At 35.9% G+C, this 24,114-nt stretch overlaps 1 protein-coding gene across 2 annotated transcripts in view; it reads right to left on the minus strand.

Moving 5' to 3' along the window:
• Positions 1–24,114, minus strand: part of kappaB-Ras (NFKB inhibitor interacting Ras like 1) — a 63,785-nt gene that overhangs the window by 38,090 nt on the left and 1,581 nt on the right. For both annotated transcript variants that reach the window (XM_090408738.1, XM_090408739.1), the window contains exons 2-3: positions 14,891–15,016; positions 849–944 (exon numbers count right to left, since the gene is read on the minus strand). In XM_090408738.1, the coding sequence (XP_090264864.1) occupies positions 849–944; positions 14,891–15,010 (216 nt within the window). In that variant the 5' untranslated portion in view covers positions 15,011–15,016. The remainder of the gene's footprint in view (positions 1–848; positions 945–14,890; positions 15,017–24,114) is intronic.

A 24,114-nucleotide genomic window follows, 5' to 3' on the forward strand; every position in this document is an offset into this window, starting at 1 on the left:
TGATTACATCACTAAGACTACTCAGGTTTAGCAGGCATGCCTTGGATACTCACCACAGGATCAGCTGAAAAAAGGCTAGGTGTTTTGATAATACTCTATTTTATCATGGCAATTATGAAAAATAAAGGAACAAAAATGCTGACATAAAGAGCCAAAAGGCTTCACTTCAGCGATGCAAAATTATTTAAATTAAGTGGATATTGAATCTAACATTATTTCAAAGCCGAATAGAGAAACTACAAGAGTTTTGTGCCGAATGTAGAAACTATAAAAGTTTCGGCAGATCCAAGTGCAAGCAAGCTTTTTATGACAGGGGCAACTTGTGGTAAAGGTGGAGTAAGCTTCTGATCACTTTCCTTAGTATTTCCCATAATGTAAAGTACATCTCCTTGCAAGCATGTATGATGCTATACATTATGGGGGGGGGGGTCACTACCCAGACCAGTTTCGACTTTTGTTGAGGTCTCATCAGTGGATAGGTAGACCCAAAAATGGTTCTAAGTTTTTGTCATTAACACAAAGACTACCCTAAATTTATTTTATTCCTTTTAAAATCTTTGGTACATCTTGAAAATAGATTCTAAAATTTGAATATCTTTATATCATTTGTTAATGTAATAAAGAATATCAATTCTTTAACTAAAGGTGAAGAACGAACATTATTTTTTGGAGTAAACTTTTAGTACAACTTTCACTTGTACAAAAGTGATAACAGATTAAAAAAAACAGCTTAGAAGAAAACAAACTCTTTTAAAGATGTTATATTTTTAAATTTGGACTTTTATACATATCTGAAAATTGTTTTGTCATTATAAAAAAGGGTGAAAGAAAACTAATATTATATTTACCAGTCCAGATGTATCATAGAATCTGACTTTTTCTTTAACTCCTCTATCTGTATCAATATGAGCACAATATACATCTTCTATAGTTGGGTACAGAGCCTATTGAAATGCCAAAAAATTAATATCATTAATTTACTGAAAAAAACTTATTTAATGAATGGTACTTCAATCAATTTTTTTATCTCTGTCAAAGTATATGAAAATGGATCTCTTATATCAAAGAAGCATCCACAACTAGTAGTTTTCATAAGGTTAATGTAAACAGTCTTACCACACCCCCCCACTTTAATACTAGATTATGTAATACCATTTTTAAAATGGTATCGACTCCAAAGGCTACAGTATAATGAAAATACCACATTATGTAATTTATAAAGCTGTTATATTTATTAAGTCAAAGACCGAATGCATATTAAGTTAATAAAAATAAAAAATCCTTAGCACATCTGCAATATCATTTTTACTATAAGTTTACATGCATACATACATACATACTATAGGTGTAACCAAAACCTATAGTACAAAGACTCCTCGCTCTTCAAGGGTTGACACACTATGTGTTGCCTATTGTTTATTTTAAAAAATAATAACAATTATGAGTTTGTGTATGTGTTAATTATAGATTGCTGAAGTCCATTTCTAAGGAAATTGATATAATTATTATGCTGGAAGCACCTTGCCAAAACTGAGCATAACATAAACGACATTATTTCAGGTCATCCACAAAGTTACTGGACTCGATCCAGGAGGGCCTACAATTCACAAATTACTCATTTAACACCAGTATCACTATCTGCTATGCCAACTTCATGCACTTACTGCTCTATGCAAAAAAAAAAAAAAAAAAAAAAAAAAAACCTTCTCACTACCTTATTTACAATATCCTTATATAGCTTCTAGGGCAATCTCACATTTTCCCACCACTCTTGTGCAACATCTTCCCCTACATCTAATTGATAACCTCTTCTCACCAACTGATAATAAAATTTAATGGAATGAATACAGCAAGAAAAATATTTAAACAGCAAGTTTAATCGTTATATACTTTGTGTCTGTCACAGAGACATCTTAAAGATTAAATACAATATTAAAAGTATAATAACACACAAAACAATAAGTGAAAGAAATTAGACTATTTAAGCTTAAAGTCCTATGACAAGTACCCTCTATGGGTGCTATTGGTTAGTCTTAGACACCACACTACTTATGAACTGCTAAATTATGATCACACTATTTCTCAGAAAAAACATTAAAAAGGCCTCTAAATAATGTCACATCTTGGCCTCATGAAGGTGCTAAAAACCTTCGCTTCCTCCCAGATATACTGGTTGCCTAAAATTTATAAGCCTAATTATCCTCTCCATCCAATAGTATCAACTATTGGATGGAAGGGATATCACTCAACTATCTTCACCATACTTTCTTCCTTCGCCAAGGACTACAGCTCCCACAAAATAGATAAAATATTACATGAACTTCTGCTTTCTCAAACACACAAGAAAAAATACCACTATTCCTATTCCATACATCTGAGGTACATCTGAAAACATAGCCAACATACTAATAAAATATAACCTTTACACCACATTCAAACTATATCAAATTAAAAACTCTGATCCACTCTCCTAAGGAACAAACTTCATCTGTGACTGTCAGCCTACAACAGAGACAGGAAGATCTATTAACAATCACCTTTGAGAACATAAGAAATACATTTGCTACCATTATCATGGCAAATCAGGACTGGCAGACCACACTTTGAACACTGCTTCATATAAAATTAGATGGAAGAAAAGCAATGTGTTATCCTTGTCAGATGTCATCTAATTCCAGGAAGTTGATTACCATGAGCTTCCAATACGTATGGTTTGTGCTTCTCTTTTACATTCTTCATAGGACAAAAAAGGTCCAGCTCTTAATATTTCCCATTCAATCTGTTCTTTGTCTTCCTCTTCTTCTTTTTCCTTATATCATTCCTTCTAGAAGTGTTTTTTGCAGGGATTCATGCCTTAGTATGTGACCAAAGTAGGTGGATTTCCTTTTCTTAATGGTTTTCAACAGAGTCCTATCTTATCATCTCTAATATTATATTAAAGAATAATTAATATAATATTATATATATATAATATTCTTAAGAATTCTAAGAGTTCTTCTGAGGATCCACATCTCAAAGGCTTTTGGTTTATTTTCACAATATTTTGATACTGTCCAGGTTTCTGCTCCATATAGCAGTGCTGACCATACGTAGCATTTAGACAGCCTAATTCTTGTTTTTGTGTGAATTTCCCTTGAGGTCAGAATGTTTTTCATGCTAAGGAAGGTTGATCTAGCAATTTCTATTCTTTTTAATATTTCTTTATCACATTTTCCATTCTCTGTAATTAGTTAACCCAAATATATATAACTATCTACTTGATCTAAGGTATTTCCTCCAATCTTAATATTTATATCAGATATTTTCCCTATTTCTCTTGTTATCAGCATGGTTTTGGTTTTTTTGAAATTAAGTTCATATTTTTCACTTAGTTTCAGTGTCCCTTCTAGTAGGTTTTGAAGATCTTTTTTATTTTCAGCTAGCAGTACTGTATTGTCTGCATATCTTAAGTTGCTTATATTTCTGCCTCCTATGCTGACTCCTTTAAATTCTTCTAATTGCTGGAAGAAATTTTCAGTATAGAGGTTAAACAATATAGGAGAAAGAACATAGCCTTGTCTGACACCCTTCTTTACTGGAAATTCCTCCGAGGTTTCTCCTGATATTTTTATTGAGGCAGTTTGCTTCCAATATAGATTTATCAGTAATCTGGTATCAGTACCATCTACTCCTAAATTTCTGATGCATTTGATTAGTTGTTCATGTTGTATATTGTCAAAGGCCTTTGTGTAGTCAATAAAACATAAGTAGACTTCTTTCTGCTTCTCCAGATATCTTTCTATAATAGTTCTAATGTTCAAGAGTCCTTCTCTAGTTCCTTTATTTTCCTGAAAACCAGATTGTGTTTCATTAATTTCCAATTTGATTTTATGTTTATTTCTTTCTAGGATGATATATAACATAACTTTTGCTATCTGACTGATCAGATTGATTGTTCTGTACTCTTCACATTTGAAAAGCCTATCAATGAAATCTATACACACAGAAAAATATGATCTTGGTTCCCTACCAATACCTAAAAAATCAAAGATTTTTTAGGTATTGGTAGGAATGTCGAGTGCTTAAAATCTTTTGGTAAGTGTTCAGTTTCATATATTTTGTTACATATGTCAGTCAGTGATCTTATGGCCTTATCATTTAAAGTTAAAATTAGATATTCTGCCATAATTCCATCCATTCCTGGAGCTTTTCCTGGTTTCAAATTCCTAATGACATTTGTTACCTCCCAGGTAAGAATAGTAGGCCCCTCCAAATCTTCTTGTAACAGCTTATGTGTTCTATCATGATTGTAGAGTTCCTTTGAATACTCTACCCATCTATCCCTTATTTTGTCTTTCTCCATTAGGATGTTTCCTAATGTATTTTCAATGCAATGATAGCCTACCCCTTCTGCAAGATTTGCTAGTTAGCTCCCTAACTTTTTCATGAAGTTCTCTGGTTTTGCACTTTTTGTCCAGAAGTTCAATTTCCTTGCATTTGTTGATGAGCCATAGTTCTTCTGCAATCCTACATTCTTTCCTGATCTCCTTGTTTAAGTTCTTGTATTCAGGAAGACGATTTTTGTTTTTCTTCCTTTCCTCCGTCATTTTCAGTATCTTGTCATTCATCCAGGGTTTACTCATCTTCTTTTCAAATTTGGGAATTGTTTGTTTTACTGCCTTTTTTATGCCCTCTTTAAATTTCTGCCATCAATCCTCAAATCTCATCTTTAGGGTAAGGACACTTGGTGGAATCAGGAATGTTAACAGCAATGGATTGTGCCAGTTCTTTTAAAAATTTATCTTGTATTTCTTGATTTTTAAGGGAACTAAGATCATATTTTTCTATGTGTATAGGTTTCATTGTTTTCTTTAATTTTATTGCTGCTTTAATGACCACAGGGTTGTGGTCTGATCCAATATCAGCCCCTGGGTATGTTTTGGCTTGTAAGATGTTATTCCAGAATCTTTTTTTAATCATTATATAGTCAATCTGGTTCCTACAGCTGTCTCCAGGACTTTTTCATGTGTAAAGTCTTCTAGAAGGCTGGCTAAATAAAGTATTTGTTATTACCAGATTGTTTTCTTCACAGAACTGTATTAATCTTTCTCCTCTTGGATTTCTATGTCCCAGGCCCTGGTTTCCCATGCAGGAAGAGATCTTTCCTGAGTCTACTTTAGCATTTAGATCACCCATAACGATTGTTATGTCATCTGATTTAGCATTGTTAAGTGTAGAAACATTCTACATCTTCATCTGGATAATCAGAAGTAGGTGCATATATTTGGACGATAAAAATATTAAAAGGTTGAGCTGTAATTTTTAATGCAATTACTCTATCACTTATAGGTCAAAATCCAAGTAAGGACTGGGAAATCTTTTTTTTTTAATACAAATGCTACTCCATTCCTATGACTGTCACCACATGAGTATATAACTGAATGACTCTTTCCATTTATTTTTCCACTATTAGTCCATTTGACTTCACTGATACCAGCAATGTCAATTTTCATTGCTTCAAGTTCTTGTATAAGGTTATCTAACTTCCCAGCTTCATATAAGCTCCTTACATTCCAAGTTGCAAGCCTTAAGAGAAGATTCTTGGTTTTCAGATATGAAGGATCAGGAGATACCCTCCCTGGAGGGTTTAAGATATCTTCTTCAGATGCTATTTTCATAGTGTCTGTCTTACATTCCCTAGTTTGTTTCTCTTCTTCCCTGTAATGTTTCCAAGAGACAAAAGTTGCAGAGGGTTCAACCTTGTGTCTATTGCTTAAATCCATCATGGTTCTCCATTTCTTACTATGTAAGGTTATGTGGTGAGGCTCCTGTCTCTTCCACGGTGACTGGCCACATCTCTGTTTTGTCTCAGAGTGTGCCCGGACTATGTCACAATAGTTTGCTATCATGCTTCATTATCATTGTGAAATTTAATTTTGGTCATCTGTTAACTCTTCCATTCCGGTCTTCAAGTGTAACTTGAAGACTGGAATGGCAGAGTTAACAAATTGAGGAATGCTTCATAGCAATGGCTATGAAACATTCTTCTAATCTTACAACTATGGTTACATTAATCTGCCAAAAATTTGGGACACTGTCATTTTCAGATCAACTCCTGCTTAACTATAATACTTATTTTATTCAACATTAGTTGGTACCAAAATTAGAACTTTAGATCTTTTGTCCATTACAATTTGAATTGTTTCCTTACTCATTACCATGTGTGAACTTTAACAAATATGTTGTTTTGCAGTGAAGATACTGGTTTGAAATCTGTTAATAAACATCCTTTTATATATTTGTTTTGTGGTGTTGTAATACTGTTATAAGTTATGTAGTACATTACTATCCTATTAAAATCTTATGTTAGCATAAGAAATAATAGAAAATCTTAGAAAATAACCATTCTGTTTTTGTATATTCTAAAAATATCTATTCACAATATTGTTGACAGAAGTGTTTATTTGATTGCTTCAAGTTATATAGTGATTTACTGTTCACGTGATATTCCTTCAGGATGAGGGAATATCACGTGAATAGTAAATCACGTAATATTCCCCGATTATTGCGGGGATAATCAGGGAATATCACTACTAAAAGACAGTAGTGATCCAGATATGAAGGCTGAGTTCCAAATTTTCCAAGCTAGGCAAAAGTGACACAAATTTCTAACATGGGAGGTGGCCATTCATGTACAGTATATGCTCTAGTAAGAAGGATGAATATGTGAAACTACAAAACAGATCACAGATCACATGTTCTCCAGCAATGGTTTTGAGGGTATACTGATGTGAGGTGCTAAATGGAAAGGAGGGCAACAGTCTGGAGGTCAGTTCAAGACTATCTGAAAGCAACTATGCCAGACTGCATTTACAGAATTAGAGGTCAAGCCAACAGGAAATGAGATTATGCAGAACTGCAGAAACTGTGGAAGAGATTTAACCAAGAGAATGGTTAACATAATTGCATAAGGAGTATAAAAAAAGGCTGAGAACATACATTAAATTCAGTCAGATAATAACATCAACATTATAGCATAGAATGGCCCTGCAAGATGTGACTTGAATGCAAGGCATTCGGCTGAAGAAGTCTAAGGGATAAGGGAAGTGGATTGGTATGTAGAACATGAAGAAATAGAATATCAGTTTGCTCTGTTTGCTCACACTTGGATAAAGGATTAAACTAAATTTATTATAGTCTAACCAAGCATAAAATAAACTTCCAACATCTTTCTCTAAATCCAGAGTAATTTAATAATAAGGTGGTGCACCGGTTGGCAACTCATATAGGTAAATATGACCTCTCCATTGCCTCTACCTTAGTGTCACCACTTCTGGGTCTGCCTCCCATTGCCGAGACCTCAACAAAGGTCAAAACCGGTCTGGGTAGTGGCCCTTCCCTTAATGCATAGAATTATACATGTCTGCAAGGAGATGTGCTTTGCATGGTCGGAGATACTGAGACAAGGAGTGATGAGAGCTGGTCCACCTTTGCTACAAGTTGCCAACAGATGCACCACCTTGCCTCAGTTCTGAAGATATTTTCAGGTGCAAACTTTGTTTGCTCACACTTGGATAAATCAGGAGTAGGCATAAACAGGAATGTGACTAGGTAACTGATGAGGAAAGGAGGGGACTGAACCAAGGGTTATTTTCACACTACAACACAATCCATCTGGCATCCTTCTAATGCATTTCTGTCTGTTATTGCACATTTTCTGGCCAGTTTTTCACGAAGAAAAAAAAAAAACGACTGTATGACAGTAATTCTCATGCTTTTCTAGCTGCAGCCCACTTGTGCAGCATATAACTCAGCAGCCACTAGCCCCATACCTCAATGGGGGTATGGGGCTAGTGGCCCCATTGAGTGTCATTGTAAAATATGACCTATTGATAAAGGGACATCAACAGTGTCCCTTTATCAATAGGTCATATTTTACCACCAGAGGAGCCTTCATAGCCATCCCTAAGAGCAAAATTGTGTGTACTTGTCATATCATACACAACTTTAATATATTTCAGTGGAAAATTAAGGTAGGATTTCACAGCACACTGTGGTAGCATACAGTGGCTGATTTTATGTACAACCCTTGCATGTTGTGATATAAAACATGAGATAAAATGTTAAGCACATCATTATACTGAAATTAAAGTAATTAAGTAAAAACGTTTTTTTAATTAATAGGATTTTTAATATATCATATTTTAAATTTTAGCTGAAAATTTGCAAGTAAGATAAAAAAAAAAAAATAAATAAAATAAAATAAAAACATTTATTTACTAATAAAATTCTTCCACAGCCCACTGCGAAAATAACGCAGTCCACACTTTGAGAAAGAGTGCTGGATGTAATACGGTAACTCACCTTTGGTTGAAGTCCCTGTTTTTCACATCATGATAAGAATCAAACCCAGCTGTTTTACGTAGATGTTGCAAGTGTTGCATTTGCATCCTGCTTATGTCTATTTGGCATGGGATGACAACGAATATGGTGCTATATCTGATCCAACAGGAGTAGATATGATGCCATCTTATTAAACCAATATATTGCTATTGGTTGCAATTTTATCTGTAAAATATATTCTCTGGCCAGTTTATCATCATTGCACTGTCAACTAAATTACAGCAATGTTATTATATTTCATACGAGGTTATTTATATTCAAAATATTTCAGTGTGAATTCACATTAACATATGTAAGGAAAATTAACCATTATAGCATTCACTTTCCTAACACTATAGTGTTACAGCGTTAAGAACTGCGCAGCAAAAAAAGTGAGAGAGGGAAGACGGTATTTTACGCAGATACAATGATGTAGAATTGAGGAGGAGAGCAACAATAATGAATGGCATGATGGCGAGGATGAGTTGAACCAGAGATCTGGAATATGCAGATACTTGGAGTGCATTTGCATTTCTGGATAGAAGAGATCTGTATGTAAGAGACAAACTGCATCTGAACATGGAAAGGCATAGGCATCTGGAGATTGTTGTTGTCCTGAGGGAAAGTGAGTGTGTCATGCCAGGAAACTAGAGATGACAAGGGTACATATGATAGCAGGGTTAGCCTCTTGTGGGAATGGTTATCTGAGAGATTGAGAATGCATGATATGCTGTAGAGTCAAGTGGAGTCTAGAGAGAATAATAATAGGTAGAGAAATGCCAATAATGCATTGATGTTTCTTTATACAAATGCCAGGAGTACCAGTAACAAAGAAGGTGAAATGGTGGTAATGATAGTCTCAGCCTGTCATAAGATTATTCAAATCAGTGAAACATTGTTGGCTGAAGATGATGTCTGGACAGGAAGTAGAAAGGTATAGTATATTTTAGCAAGACAGGAAGGATACGTGAGGTGGTGGAGTGTTTCTTATCATAAATGATGAGTTGAGTCTTCTTAGAGTGGAGCATTTAGAAGCATTGATAGTTTTGAAAATGTATGGTATGAAGTAGGCAGGACAAGATATTTATTGGGATGTTGCTACAGGCCAGGGAACACAGAGGGTGATGAGTAGGAACTGTTCAGGCAGATCTATTTGGTGAGTGCAAAGCAAGTGATCATTATGGGAGATTTTACCCACAGCAGTAAAAATGGGGGAGGGGAGAAGTAGTAGTAAGGGGGTGGAATTCTTGAGACAAATGTCTCAGGCAATATGCAGTAGAGGGAACACGATGATGGAGGGTTTTAGATTTGGTCCTTATATCTGAGGAGTTCATCGTAAGTGAGATGTCAATCTTGCCCGCATTGGTGAGAGAGTGACCATGCAGGAAAGCTGAATAGACATGCAAAGTTTCAAGGAGAAGAAATTTATGTGGAATTAGAAGGCAGATGACTATAATAATCTTAGAAATCAGCTTAGGGTAATTCCATGGATGGAAGAATTGCAAGGGAAAGATATGTCAGCAGTGAATGGAGGCTAGTTAAGAAATATTTATCAACAGCAATCGCAAATAGCATTTCTCGAGTGAAAAAAAGATAAAATGATTTGGTATAAAATGGATGATTAATGAAATCAACCATGAACTGCATATGAACAACAGGTTGTGGAAAAAGTGCAGAGAGTCTTATGTTTCTCATGCAACTGCTAAGGCCAGGAAAGTGACTAGTATAATAAGGAAGAGAAAAATGGAATATGAGGAGATTAGCTCTACAGTCCAAAGAAAATCCCAAGGAATTCTTTTGTTATGTGGCCATTAAGAGGAGAAATGATTGGGGATGAATGACTATTAGACGGAAAAGCAGGTAAAGTGACCAGTACAGATGATATAGTGGAGCTCTTCAGTGATCAGAGCGTTTCATCCTGGAAAAGCAGATTTTATTCCTGGAAGAATGGAAAAGGCTGAAAACTTAGAAGTGCATGAGGAGAATGCGTTTCAAATACTCTGAAGGATAATAATGCAGTAGGATTGGATAGGATTTCACTGCACGTTTTGAGAGAATGTGCAGGGAAACACAGTTCCATTGAACCTGGCTATTCAATGAAAGTCTAGCTATTGGGCAAGTGCCCAGTGAGTGGAAGGAAGGTAAGATAGTGGCATTGCACAAGGATAGTGGTAGAATGCATCCAGGGCTAGCTTAACATGGTAAGCAGGCGATGCGCCTTCTTCAAAGCATTGAAGTGAGTGGAAAAAATAAACAATAAATAAAAAGGCATTTTAATATTAGAGTTTATGAAATGTGGATATGAACTAAATATATTGTAATAAATACTGCAACTTTCAATAACATTTAGCAAAAATTGCAAGTTGTTTTTCCGCTATATGTAGTATAGAGCTGGAAGAAGCACTAGACAAGCCAGGCATTCGCCCTGGATGTCACGTTACAGGGGTGCCCTTACACTACTGACTCTTTTTTCTACAGCACACATTCACCAGTTAAGACGTGAGGAGTGCACATGTACCTGGCTTAAACTCTATGCTTGTAAATACATCGAATTGTTGATTGCTAAACACACAGTGAATGTGTAGTTAATTTACGTAAGGCTTTACAACAAATCTATTTCAGAAATTCTATTCTATATTTTCACCATTTACATGTATGCAATGAAAAAGAAAGTTCAGTAATGTTAGTTTTTTTTACTTAAAAAAATTCAAATATGACGACTTTTACTGTTGCTGGAAATAGCTTTTGTCTTAACAATAATCTTCTCAGATGATAAAGGTAAAAATCTTAGATTACTCTCAATGCTATGTGAAAGAAAGACCACCTCTTTAGAAGTGACACTAAAGAGCCTCAAGCAGTAATGAACGATGTATCAGCAATGTCTTGTTTTGTTTTCAATTATATCCTAAATAGAAATTTCTTTTACAGTCTGATACAATATTTCTGTCACAATAATTTATTAATTTACAATAATTACAATTTCACTTTTATTATCAAAAATTTAATTTGATACAGTTATTCAAAAAAGAAAGAAATATTTGAATTTAAAAAAACAGGTGCATGTATTGCTCAAGCGTTCAGCTTTTTTGGGAGGTAGGGGACCCATTATTCATCCAGCTGATGTTTGAAACAATTTATTTTCAAAACCGTTCACAAGACAATTGTTACAAGCATAAATCGCTTGGAGAGCATAACTCACACATTTTAGTGTAAAATTGTAATAAAAGTATATCTACCTTGCCACTATCTAAACTAGCAGTAAATGTCTTTTCCAAATATGTGATTATGGTGATTTCTTCTTTGTAAGTAATGATGATAATAAGCATAATAATAAGAAAATATGTATCCCCCCCCACACACACACACTAATACGACTGCTCATAGTAACTGAATTCTAAATATCTACTTTCTTCTAATTTTGTATTTCATACTTTTCACAGTATGCCCACTTCACATTTCATATGATTAAAGATTTTCATATTATTATTATTATCCATAAAGTAAAGTTGTCAAAGTGCATCCTTCACAGAATACTGTGCAGTATTCTATGAAGATGTTTGTGTAGATGATGATGGTAGGTAGTGGATTGAGTGGTAGCGGCAGAGAGTTGTAGAGTAGGTACCCTCCCTCGATGAGCCTTTGGACTCCCTGGAAGAGTCACGTAATAGTAATAATAATAATATTTTTGAAGGAAAAAAAAATAATAATAACGTAATTTGGAATACTGACAGACCATTTTTCTTCCCTTCAAAATATTTCAAATAATTATCTTGATTTAAGTTCTTCCAGAAAAAATAAAATGTATTGTCGACTAAGCAATTAGACAAAATTGGCACAAAAATTAAAAATGACATTGGTTCTCCAAGGTAATGCCAATATCAGTGAAGAAAGTACAAGTATCTCTTATTTTGTCCTGGAGAAAACAAAAATAAAAATAATTTCTATATTTTTAGTCTATCCAATATAACTGGAAGTCCAGTTACCCAGCATAGAACAAGGAACCATGTTTGTTATAGGCAACCGAGATGCATCTATGATCCCGAGATAATCTGGTTAAGTTTTCTCCTCAGTGTGAAGGATAACTGCACCTTCTAATGGACATGATGGCCAAATTGTGCTTCTTATGCATGGTTTTTTCAAGACATAGCATGCATCATATCCAGATTTTGCTGGATGTATATAGATGTCCTGGCCAGTTGGAAGGTTTTTAAAGTACATAATTTTAGGTAAAAATATATGTATTTTGAATTTTTAACTTTTAAATTTTAAGTACATTAAAAAAAAAAGTAAGGGCGCTCAACTTAAAATTGCATCGGGGAGCCAGAACCCGTAGAGCAGGCACTGAATGTATCAGTCAACTATATAACAGTTTGCACTTCTTTTGTAGTTAAGATTTTGGAGAAATTAGTAAGGGATCATATACAGACCTGAGGAAAGTAATATCTGTGAAAGTAAGCATGGATTTTTTAAGGGGTGCTCTTGTTTCAGTAATTTGCTTGCATTTTATAATAAAGTAACAAGAGCAGTTGATGAGGGAAAGGCATATACTGCCATCTTTTGGATTTTGCAAAGGCATTTAAGGGTACCACATGATAAGTTGGTGTTTAAGTTGAAATACATGAAATTAGATTAGATTAGCAAAGTGGATTGGAAATCGGCTACCTGATAGATAACAGAGGAATCTGTATGGGGGAGCTGTTTCAAGAAAGAGGAGGTCACAAGAGGTCATAATTATTCCACGGTGATCAGTACAGGGACCAATGCTTTTAAACTTTTATGTCATTGATACTGTCAATGGGTTGCATGAAAAAATTCAGTTATTAGCAGATGTGAAGCATGGGAGGATTATTAGTATTAGTGCTGACATTTTGGTTCAAGGGGATTTGACTAAGCTGGAAATGGGAAAATGAATGAGGATGTCAGTTTAATGCACTAAATGTACAGTGTTGAAATTTGGGATCCACAGATGGAAGTTGCATACGCTATTGGTAATCTGTACTAGACGAAGTGGATGAAGCAAGAGATCTTGAGGTGATTGTGATAAAAATTCGAAGTTATAACATATATTGCAAATGTGGTGAAGGCAACACAGAGGGCTTCTGCAATACTAAGATGGGCTTTGACAAGTAGAAATAAAAGAACAGTGATTCCCTTGTATAAAGTTCCAATCAGGTAGGTCACATCTCGATTATCATGGCCAGATATGGTCACTGGGATTTGAAGAAGATAAATTAACCCTGGAGAGGGTACAGAGGCAGATAGGCAAAATATCAGAACACTACAATGTTAGTTATGAGGATAGACTGAAGGCATGCAAACTGCAGAGTTTAGTGGATGGAGGATGAAGGGGTAACATGGAGACATTTAAACTGTTGAGAGGTATTTACAGGATTGACACAGGGAAGGGCAATTTTTCATATATTGAAAGTTTATTTTTCACTTGGTTAGAGTATAATAAATTTAGTTTAATCCTTTATCCAAGTGTGAGCAAACAAAGTTTGCGCCTGAAAGTATCTTCAGGACTGGGTTAAGGTGGTACACACCAGGGCAACTCGTTGCAAAGGTGGAGCAAGCTACCAACACTCCTATCTCAGTATCTCCTATAATGCAAAACACATCTCCTTGCGGATATGTCTAATGTTATGCATTAAGGGAAGGGCCACTACCCAGACTAGTTTCGACCTTTATTGAGGTCTCTTCAGTGGGAGCCAGGCCCAAGTGGAGATATCAGGCAGAAGCATTAGCAGGTCATCTCTACCTATAGGAATTGCCAATTGGTGTGCCACCCTTTTTTAATAATTTACTCTGGATTTAGAGAAAGATGTTGAAAGTTTATTTTTCACTTGGTTAGAGTATAATAAATTTAGTTTAATCCTTTATCCAAGTGTGAGCAAACAAAGTTTGCGCCTGAAAGTATCTTCAGGACTGGGTTAAGGTGGTACACACCAGGGCAACTCGTTGCAAAGGTGGAGCAAGCTACCAACACTCCTATTTGTTTGCTCACACTTGGATAAAGGATTAAACTAAATTTATTATAATTTTTCATATAGTAGAACAAGGGGGGTGGGAATAAGGATAAGCGGCCATCCCTGGATGATGCAAAAGGAGGTGGTGAGTGGGAGGATGAGAGGTTTTTTTTTTTTTTGCATGGTGGGTGGTTAGACCATGGAATTTATTGCCTGATAGAGTGGTGAATGTGCAGTGAATGGATTTAAGAATTGGTATGATAACCTTTGTGTCGTCTAAGATGGGTTTCCCATGATGAGTCTTTTGACTCAATGGAGATCTAGAATAACTTTCCTACAAATTTTGGGAATATCTATTTTTATATATGAAGTTATGTCACACAAATGGCTGTGTGACAGAGAGAGATTAACAATCAGATTATAATAAAACTAAATCTGAACAACAAATGCTTTTATTTTGATATGCAATTCACATCTAACATCTGTATCTTTGTTTCTTTCTTATCTGCTTATCCTTATTTGAGAAACTATGAAAAGCAATTGTGCATGTTAAACTCACTTACCGAACTACTAGGGAAGGTTCCATAAATTAACTGTTCTAAAATGGATGTTTTTCCAGTGCTATGGTAACCACATATTAGTACTTTATTAGTTTTTCCTAATGGAACTGATGAACGTAACATCCTTGCCTGAGTAAAACAAGACAAAAAAATAAATAAATAAAAATATACTTTAATAAATGTGACTTAATAGTGATTTGGTTTTATGCATAATGCTGTGTTTATAATTATATTATGTATTAATGCATAGTGTCAGACTTCAACATTTTGTTGTAAAGCTAAATACTGCTTTTAAAAGTTAGCAAGAAACTGGCAAGTAAGATCTCATTGACTTTATGGATGCAGAGATCAGCCAGGCAGAATGTGTGTAATCCATGGAACGCATGCACACCATGATTCACGTTAATTTTGAAAAATTGTAGAACAAAAACAAATTCATACTTAAGCTGAATACAAGATTCATATTTTAATATAGCCAAGAAAGGCAGTATATGATAAAAGAACACATACTGTCAAAAGTGCCTCCATAGTGTAACCAGAAGAATTATGGGACATTACATGCTTTTACTGGAAGAGATCCCAAGTTTGATTCTTATGATGACAAAAGGAATATTTATATTAGCTTTTTCAACTGAAGGTGAGCCAGCTGATCTCATGTTTATGTTGAGTCCATACACGAGAAGTTGGTCTATCAACCTATAGTACATTAGTACCGTATGTGGAGGCAGCAGGGTTTCCTCTTCTGGAAAACTTGAGTTTTCATCATAGATACAGGCAAATCAGCTAAGAAAACAGATGCAATTTACAGACAAAAATACTAAAGTAGGCAGTAAATGGTGTTATATGTAGATGGTGAATAGTGATATTGTGTGTGTGTGTGTGTGTGTACAAAATCTGCACTTCAATTGTGTTAAAGGATTAAATAGTGCAGATGGTGGACTATTTGGTATGAAGTTTCATCATACGAGTTCTTGAAGGCATCATATAATAATAATAAACAATAATCATATACTTTCATAGTTTTAAAAAATTTCAGCATTTTTTCAGTTGAATCGATGAACCATCATAAATTTGATATTATCTGTAATAGCATTATGTAAAATGATCTACTGCTGTTATACATTTCATTAGGGCATTCTCTTAAAAACGGAATGTGCTGAAGCTGGTTTCAAAGAACTGTTACTTCAAATTTATGATGGTTCATCGAATCAACTGAAAAAATATTACATATTATGCACTGACCATTGCCAGGTGTATGCCTTACTTATACCACATACCTTATAACCAATTATTCAATCCAAAGTCGTTTATCAATACCACATAAATCATACATATGCATCACTGCTGCAAACTGGTAATTTGAATTTAGCAACATACGCCTAACTTAAAAGACACTGTTCTGCAATGTTTCAAGTAAAGATACTATATACCTCTAAATATGACCTCTCCTGTTGCTTCTGCCTTAGTATCTCCATGTTTGGATCTGCCTTCCACTAACGAGACCTCAATAAAGGTCAAAACCGGTCTGGATAGTGGCCCTTCCCTTAATGCATAGCAGTATACATGTCTGCAAGGAGATGTGCTTTGCATTATGGGAGATACTGAGACAAGGAGTGATGAGAGCTTGGTCCACCTTTGCTTGGAGTTGCACACCTTACCTCAGTCCTGAAGATATTTTCAGGTGCAAACTTTGTTTGCTTACACTTGGATAAAGAATTAAACTAAATTTATTATAGTCTAACCAAGTGCAAAATAAACTTCCACATCTTTCTCTAAATCCAGAGTAATTCAATAATAAGGTGTACACCTGTTGGCAACTTGCATACGTAAATATGACCTCTCCTATTGCTACTGCCTTAGTATCTCCACGTTTGGGTCTGCCTTCCACTGATGAGACCTCAATAAAGGTCAAAACAGGTCTGGGTAGTGGCCCTTCCCTTAATGCATAGCAGTATACATGTCTGCAAGGAGATGTGTTTTGCATTATGGGAGACACTGAGACAAGGAGTGATGAGAGCTTGGTCTATCTTTGCTTGGAGTTGCACCACCTTACCTCAGTCCTGAAGATGAAGATATTTTCAGGTGCAAACTTTGTTTGCTTACACTTGGATAAAGGATTAAACTAAATTTATTATACTATATAATAAAAGATTATCTACTGTCTTTTGAAATAGACACTACATTTTTTCAATGCTTATCTTTTAGAAAGACAAGACAATATCATTATATGGCATTGCCATGGAGTCCACCTCATAAAAGACCCACACTAACTTTTATACTTATAAACTCTATCATAACTCTCCTCAAACCCATTCAGTCAGTGCATTCAAATCATTCTGGAAATCCATTCCACTCATTCACCACTCTCCATGCAAAAAACTTAGTCTGCACACTCTTACACAACTCCCATGGATGACTCCCCCCCCCCAGTTTTCTCACTATTTGTCATGTATTGAAAAATTTCCTTTGCATCAGCTTTATAAAAATCATTAATATCCATTAAGTTTCTATCATGTCCCCTCTTTTCCACCTATCAACTTAACTTTCTAACCCACAACCTTCAACCTATCCTCATAGGGAGCATTCCAAAGATCTGTCACCAGCTTGGTCACTTGTCTCTGAATCCTCTCTACTACCTTCTGATCCTCAAGAAATCCAGGTAACAAAATCTGTGCACAGTAACTCCCTAGCCTCAACAATTTTCTGCAATCCAGTATCATCAATGAGAAACACAGTATGCAACCTTTTCAAACTGAAGTGCATAACATTACATTTTGCAACATTAAATTGACAATCATCATTCACCCACAATGCTAATTTATTATTATTTCAAACATCTCTAAGGAGTCCAAAGACTCTTATTTTGGGAGGGCACCTAATCTACAACTCTCAGTCTTATTTAGATCATCCTGCAGGATATCTAAATCACCTTTATCAACTATTGCTCTTCCAAGTTTTGCGTCATCAGCAAAAAACTGAATATCCCCCCCCCACCCCACTAAATCTATCCTATATCACTGATATGCCAATTAAATAGTGACCCTAGTACAAACCCTAAGATACTCCACTATCTAAGAACAACAGGAGAATAGGGATTTGATACTCTATAGTGGGTATGGATAAAGAAAAGAAAATGGCTACATTATGATAGTGATAAACTTTGCAAAGGCATTTAACAGAATACCACATGGAAAAGTATTGCAAAAGTTGGAGAAAATGGGAATGTATCAGGGTTCTGTATTAGGGCCATTACTCTATAATTTGTATATCAATGATATAGGAAAAGATTTATGGAGAGATATTCAATTGTTTGCTGATGCAAAACTGAGGAGGGCAATAGTTGATAAAGATGATACAGATAACATACAGGATGATTTCAATAAATTGACATTATAGACAAAGGATCAAATTGTTATTTTAATGTTTCAAAATGTAAGGTTATGCAATTCAGGTTGAAAAAGTTACACAGTGTATATCACATTGATGGTACTGGACTACGGGAAATTACTGAAGCCAGGGACTTGGGGACAGTGGTGTACAAAGAGTCAAAGTTCAGAGGGTATATTGCAAAAATTGATAAAACAGCTTAAAGGATTATTTGCATGTTTTTCAACAAGTAAAGAAGGGAAGTTATTATTCCTATTTATAAGGCAATGATTCAGCCATATCTTGACTATCACGCAGAGATTTCACCACCTGGGTTTCTAGGTGAATCAGGAGGTGGTAGAGAGGAGTCAGCGATGGATAACCAAGCTGGTGAGAGGCCTGTGGAATGCTCTGTATGAGGATAGGCTGAAAGTGTGTGTGGGTTACAAAGTTTAGTTGATAGGCAGAAAACAGGAGTTGAGGGGATATTATTATTATTACAGGCAACTCCAAGGAGTCCTTGAGGCCCTAAACATCATGTCAAGAACAACTATTCAACATCCACACAGTATCTATCATATTTTGCCTTGAACTCATTCAGTCATGGTCCCCACAACAGACTCTGGCAGCTTATTCCACTCTCTGGGTAAAAATCATAGTTCTAACAACCTTGCTAACCACACTCTTGCCCAGTTTCCATGGATGGCCCCTAGTCCTCCCACCACCAGTCCCATTCTCAAAAATATGCTCTGAATTAACCTTATAGAAACCCTTCAGTAATTCGAATGTCTCAATCATATCACCCCTTTTCTGCCTATCAATCAATTTCTGCAACCCACAAATCTTCAACCTGTTCTCATAAGGTTCATTCCATAGACCTGCTGTCATCTTGGTCACTCATCTCTGGATCCTCTCCACCTTCTCCCCATCAAGAAGAAAGCCTGGTACCTAGATCTGGACACAGTAGTCAAGATGGAGTCTTATCAAAGCTCGATACAGAGGAACAATAACTTGCTTGTCTCTGCTCGTCAAAGTATTCTTCAGTAACCAAGTGATTTGATGAGCTGATTTAGCCACTTTTGCAATGTGCCCCCTAAACTTCAATTCCCTATCCACCAACACTCCAAAATCCCTGGCCTCGTCAATCTCCTGGAGTACAGTTCCACCAATGTGGTATACTGCTGCTAATCTTTTCACCCCAAAATGCATAACCTTACACTTTGCCACATTAAATTGACATCCATTCTCCTTAGCCCAGTCCTCCAATCTATCCAAAATCATCCTTTGCATCATCATCAGCAAACAAATGAACAGTTCCTCTCAGATCCTTTCCTATATCATTAATGAACAAATTAAATAGTAGTGGTTCAAGAACAGAACCCTGAGGCACACCACTAGTCACAGGCCGTCTTTTGGACACTACTCCTGAATAAATTACTCTCTGATATCTCTCCATCAACCACCTTCCTATCCATCTCCATATGCTGCAATTTACTGATTAGAATTCCATGTGGTATCCTGTCAAAGGCCTCAGCAAGGTCCAGCAGTATCACTGTAAACCCATTACCCTTATCCAGTTCAGCCATAACTGTGTTATAAAACTTGAGCAAGTTACTCAGGTATGATCTACCCTTCACAAAACCATGCTGTCCCCCATACAGTATCCCGTTTTCATCTATCCATTCATTCCTGTATTTTTCTCTTGACTACTTTCTTCAAAACCTTGACAATGACTCCTGATATGCTGATCGGGCGGTAATTTGCAACAGTAGTCTTGGAACCTCCTTTATTCGGTGGAACTATTTTCCCCTCTTTCCACTCCCTTGGGACTAACCCAGACCCGAAACTCAAATTAAACAAAATGGTTCAAGGGCACTGACAATTCTTTAGCTGCTTCACATAAGACCCGAGCTGGTATACCATCCAATTCCAGAGATGTATTCACATTAACATTTTGTAATATACTATTCACCTCCACTTCATTCACCTCAATTCCCGTATAAGCTATTGCTTCCTTCATTCCTGCAATATCACCACCTGGATGATATTATTATTATTATTCGTGACACCTCCAAGGAGTGAAGACTCATCGCAGGAGGACACCTCTTATACTCCTGCAAAGTGTTTGCTCAGTAATTCCACTATATCAACTGATTCAGTTACCTCCCTATCATCAGTGTTCCTTAAAATCATTCTGCCGTATACATTTTTTCTTTTACTTGCAGCATATCAAAAAAACTGTTTGGGATTCTCTTTAGCTTGCGTGGCTAATTTCCTTTCATAATCTGCTTTTGCTTTTCTTACTACACTCATTACCCTTCTGGCCTGTGCTTTATACTGTTCATGTGCCTGCAGGTCACCATTCTCCTTAAATTCCCTCCACAGTTGTTTCTTTTTTTGCAGCTCAAGCTTAGTGGTGTTATTCATCCATTTAACCCCTACTTGATTTACTATCCGGACTCTAGGTATACAGTCAGCCATTACCTCCTTCAAATGATCCTTTACCGCTTCCCATGCACAATCAACCTCCAGCCCTTGCAGTTTTACATGCCATGGCACTGAACCAAGCAATCTCCTAAGCTTGTCATACTTACCAACCCGGTTATTCCACATGTTCCCTGTCTTAATTGAAAATTCCATGCATTTAGCCGCCTCCTAGGTCAAGACCATATGATCACTTATGATATGATAGAAACATAAGATATTATAGGGGTTTTAAAATTTATGCAAAGGAAATTTTTCAATATATAACAGAGAATCAGAGGTCATCCATGGAAGTTGTGCAAATCAGATTTTTGTGTGTGTTGAGAGTGGTAACGAGTAGAATGGATTACCAGAATTAGTTGTGAGTGTACTGACAGTGAATGAGTTTACAGAGAGGTACAATAGGTTTTGTGTGTAATAATGTTATGTGGGTCTCCCACAATGAATCTCTGAATTACTTGAAGCTGCTGAATAATAAAAATTTGTCCTGTGAAGTGATACTCCCTGAAATCTTAGATTTTGAGCAGCTTTGCCAACATCTTTGTAATATTGTCCCATAACTATGTCTTTCATGTAAAAGTTGTACAACATCTTCTATTTTTTTAATTCCCCCTATAGAAATCTACATAACATTCCAACAATTCCGAACTTCAGTCTGCTAATTCTTGAAGACCATCGCACATTAAACCTAAGCCTATTATAAAGTCTGGATTTGTAATTTTTTTCCTGGAGTCATTCTTTGCTTTTTGAAAATCATTAACTAAAGCTTCATAGTTATTCCTAATAGCTGAAGCTGAGAGGAAACTCGATATTACCCATCATGTGCTTAAAATTTTCCAATTTTTAAGCATTCAATATGAAGCAAGTTTGCACACACTTTCAATTCTCTGGCAATTTTTGGCGATGCACTATACTTGACAAAGTTTGGCAATAAATACTTTAAATCTATAAATAACTGTAATGAATTTCACAGTATCCCCAACCGAATACCACACAATTAATGAACAGAATTTTTCTTTCATGAGTTTGGTAACTATTTTTACAATCCATCATAACAACTGCACCTTCACATGTGATGCAAACTAAGTCAGATTTTAAATAGTTTTCCATCATACTGTATGAATGAAGACAATTGAGCAGATAATCATATCTCTCTTTTGCACTTTTGAGTTCAGGTTCAAAAACAAATTTATGGCTGAGCTCATTCCACTGTCCAATGCAGAATACAAGTTCAAATGTATGCAATTAAATGGATTTATTATGCAGCATGCTTGATTCATCAATGAAATTTTACTGTTTGACAATGATTTTATTAGCCAATTTTTTTTTTTTTCTCATTTCATTGCATAATGTTGGTATGAGTCTCCCATGATCAGTCTCTGAACTCCTTGGGGATGCTGTGTTAACATGATGTGGTTCATCATGTTAATACAAATGTTAACTGAATAAAGAATATGACCCATATCAATTCCATTTAATTCTTATAAGTAAATCTGATTCAAAAGGATGAAAGGACTGATTTTCTTTAGTCACCTTATATGCTGTGTAAGAAATGTTATTAATTTTTCACTCATTTCTTCACTTGCTTTTAATTATGGAAGGGGAAAAGAAACCAGTAATTCTTTTAATTTTTTTACTCTACAGTTCAAGACAACATATGTATTCTTAGATGAACAGAACATCTTTGAAAGTGGGATAAAACTAATAAAATGATTCAACACATTTGCAAATCAAATTGCAAATGAACTTGACCTTCAGGCAGGACATGAGAATTTGCTGCATGCTTTCTGTTGCCATATCCAATATATATTAGTAGCTTAGTACTAGAATAAAAATTACCCTATCTTTCCAACCAAAGAGCATTGTCAAAATCAAAAATGCTTACATTGATTTTAAAAAAAAACCTCACACATGAGCGGTAGAAGAATCTATAGCACATCAGCATCAATGCCACACGTGGGGTATAGGTCAGGATTGGGAAAGAAGAAATCTATTGGTACATGAGCAGGAACAGTCAAACATTCTGGATTGTGGGCTAACAGGCCCAACAGAGAGTGGAGGAATGATGGAATGAGAGTTCAGTGAAACAATATGATAGATTAGCAGACTGGGCTAAGGAGAATGGATGTCAGTTTACTGTGGCTAAGCATTTTGCAGTATACCACATTAGTGGAACTGTACTCTAGGAAATTGATGAAGCCAGAAACTTGAGAGTGTTAGTGGAGAGGGAGTTATAGTTTAGGGGACACATAGCAAAAGTGGCTAAAGCAGCTCATCGGATCACTTGGTTACTGAAGAATACTCTGATGAGCAGAGACAAGCAGGTTATTGTACCTCTTTATCGAGCCTTGATAAGACCCCTGTCTTGACTACTGTGCACAGATCTGGGCACCAGGGTTTCTTGGTGATGGGGAGGAGATAGAGAGGATCCATAGGTGAGCGACTAAGATGGTAGCAGGTCTATGGAATGAACCTTACCAGAACAGGTTGAAGATCTGTGGGTTACAGAAATTAGCTGATAGGTGGAAAAGGGGGATATGAATGAGGCATTCAAATTACTGAGGGGTTTTTACAAGATTAATTCAGAGGAAATTTTTTTAGAACAGATGTGGTAGCGGGAGAACTAGGGGCAATTCACGGAAACTGAGCAAGAGTGTTAAAACTAGGTTTTTTTATTTGGAGAGTGGTGAATGAGTGGAATGAGCTGCCAGAGTCTGTTGCAGGTGCCATGACTGTGAATAAGTTCAAAGTAAAATATGACAGATACTGTGCAAATGCTGAATAGTTCTTGACATGATGTGTACAGCCTCCCTCGATGAGTCTAAAGACTCCTTGGAGTTGCCGTAACAATAATAATTATTACATTTTTATTTCTAATAATATTCCAAAGACTCATCGAGAGAGGGCACTTACTCTACAACTCTCCACCATTCAATCCACCAACTACTACTAGTTTCATCATCTACACCAATGCCATCTACCGCCGACCACCGTCACTAGTATTTTCACAGACAAGCACAAACATCCATGCCCACAGTGGGATTCAAACCCACAGCATTTTAGCTGGAGAGCAAATATGCTAACCACTTGGCTAACCAGGCCAGCTTTAGAAATAAAAATGTGATTATATTTTTATGGGATGTTTGAGGATTAAAGCCGGATAACTGGAAGGAGACTTCCATACAGCTTTTAACAAATGCAGAGAATCAACCAGGACTTTTCAGCTAATATCCAATCCCAACCTTCTCATGGAGCATCTCATTAGTAGGTATCAACCTACATACTGAATGAATGAGAATGAGTTGGCAATTTTGGATTTATCCAACCAAATTGTGCTTTTATTGACTTAAACCAATATAACATGATGGTACATGATA

The sequence above is a fragment of the Typopeltis vanoorti genome, chromosome 18, assembly GCF_054136105.1.
Source record: "Typopeltis vanoorti isolate ZY-2024b chromosome 18, IOZ_Tvanoo_1.0, whole genome shotgun sequence".
NCBI lineage: Eukaryota > Metazoa > Arthropoda > Arachnida > Uropygi > Thelyphonidae > Typopeltis > Typopeltis vanoorti.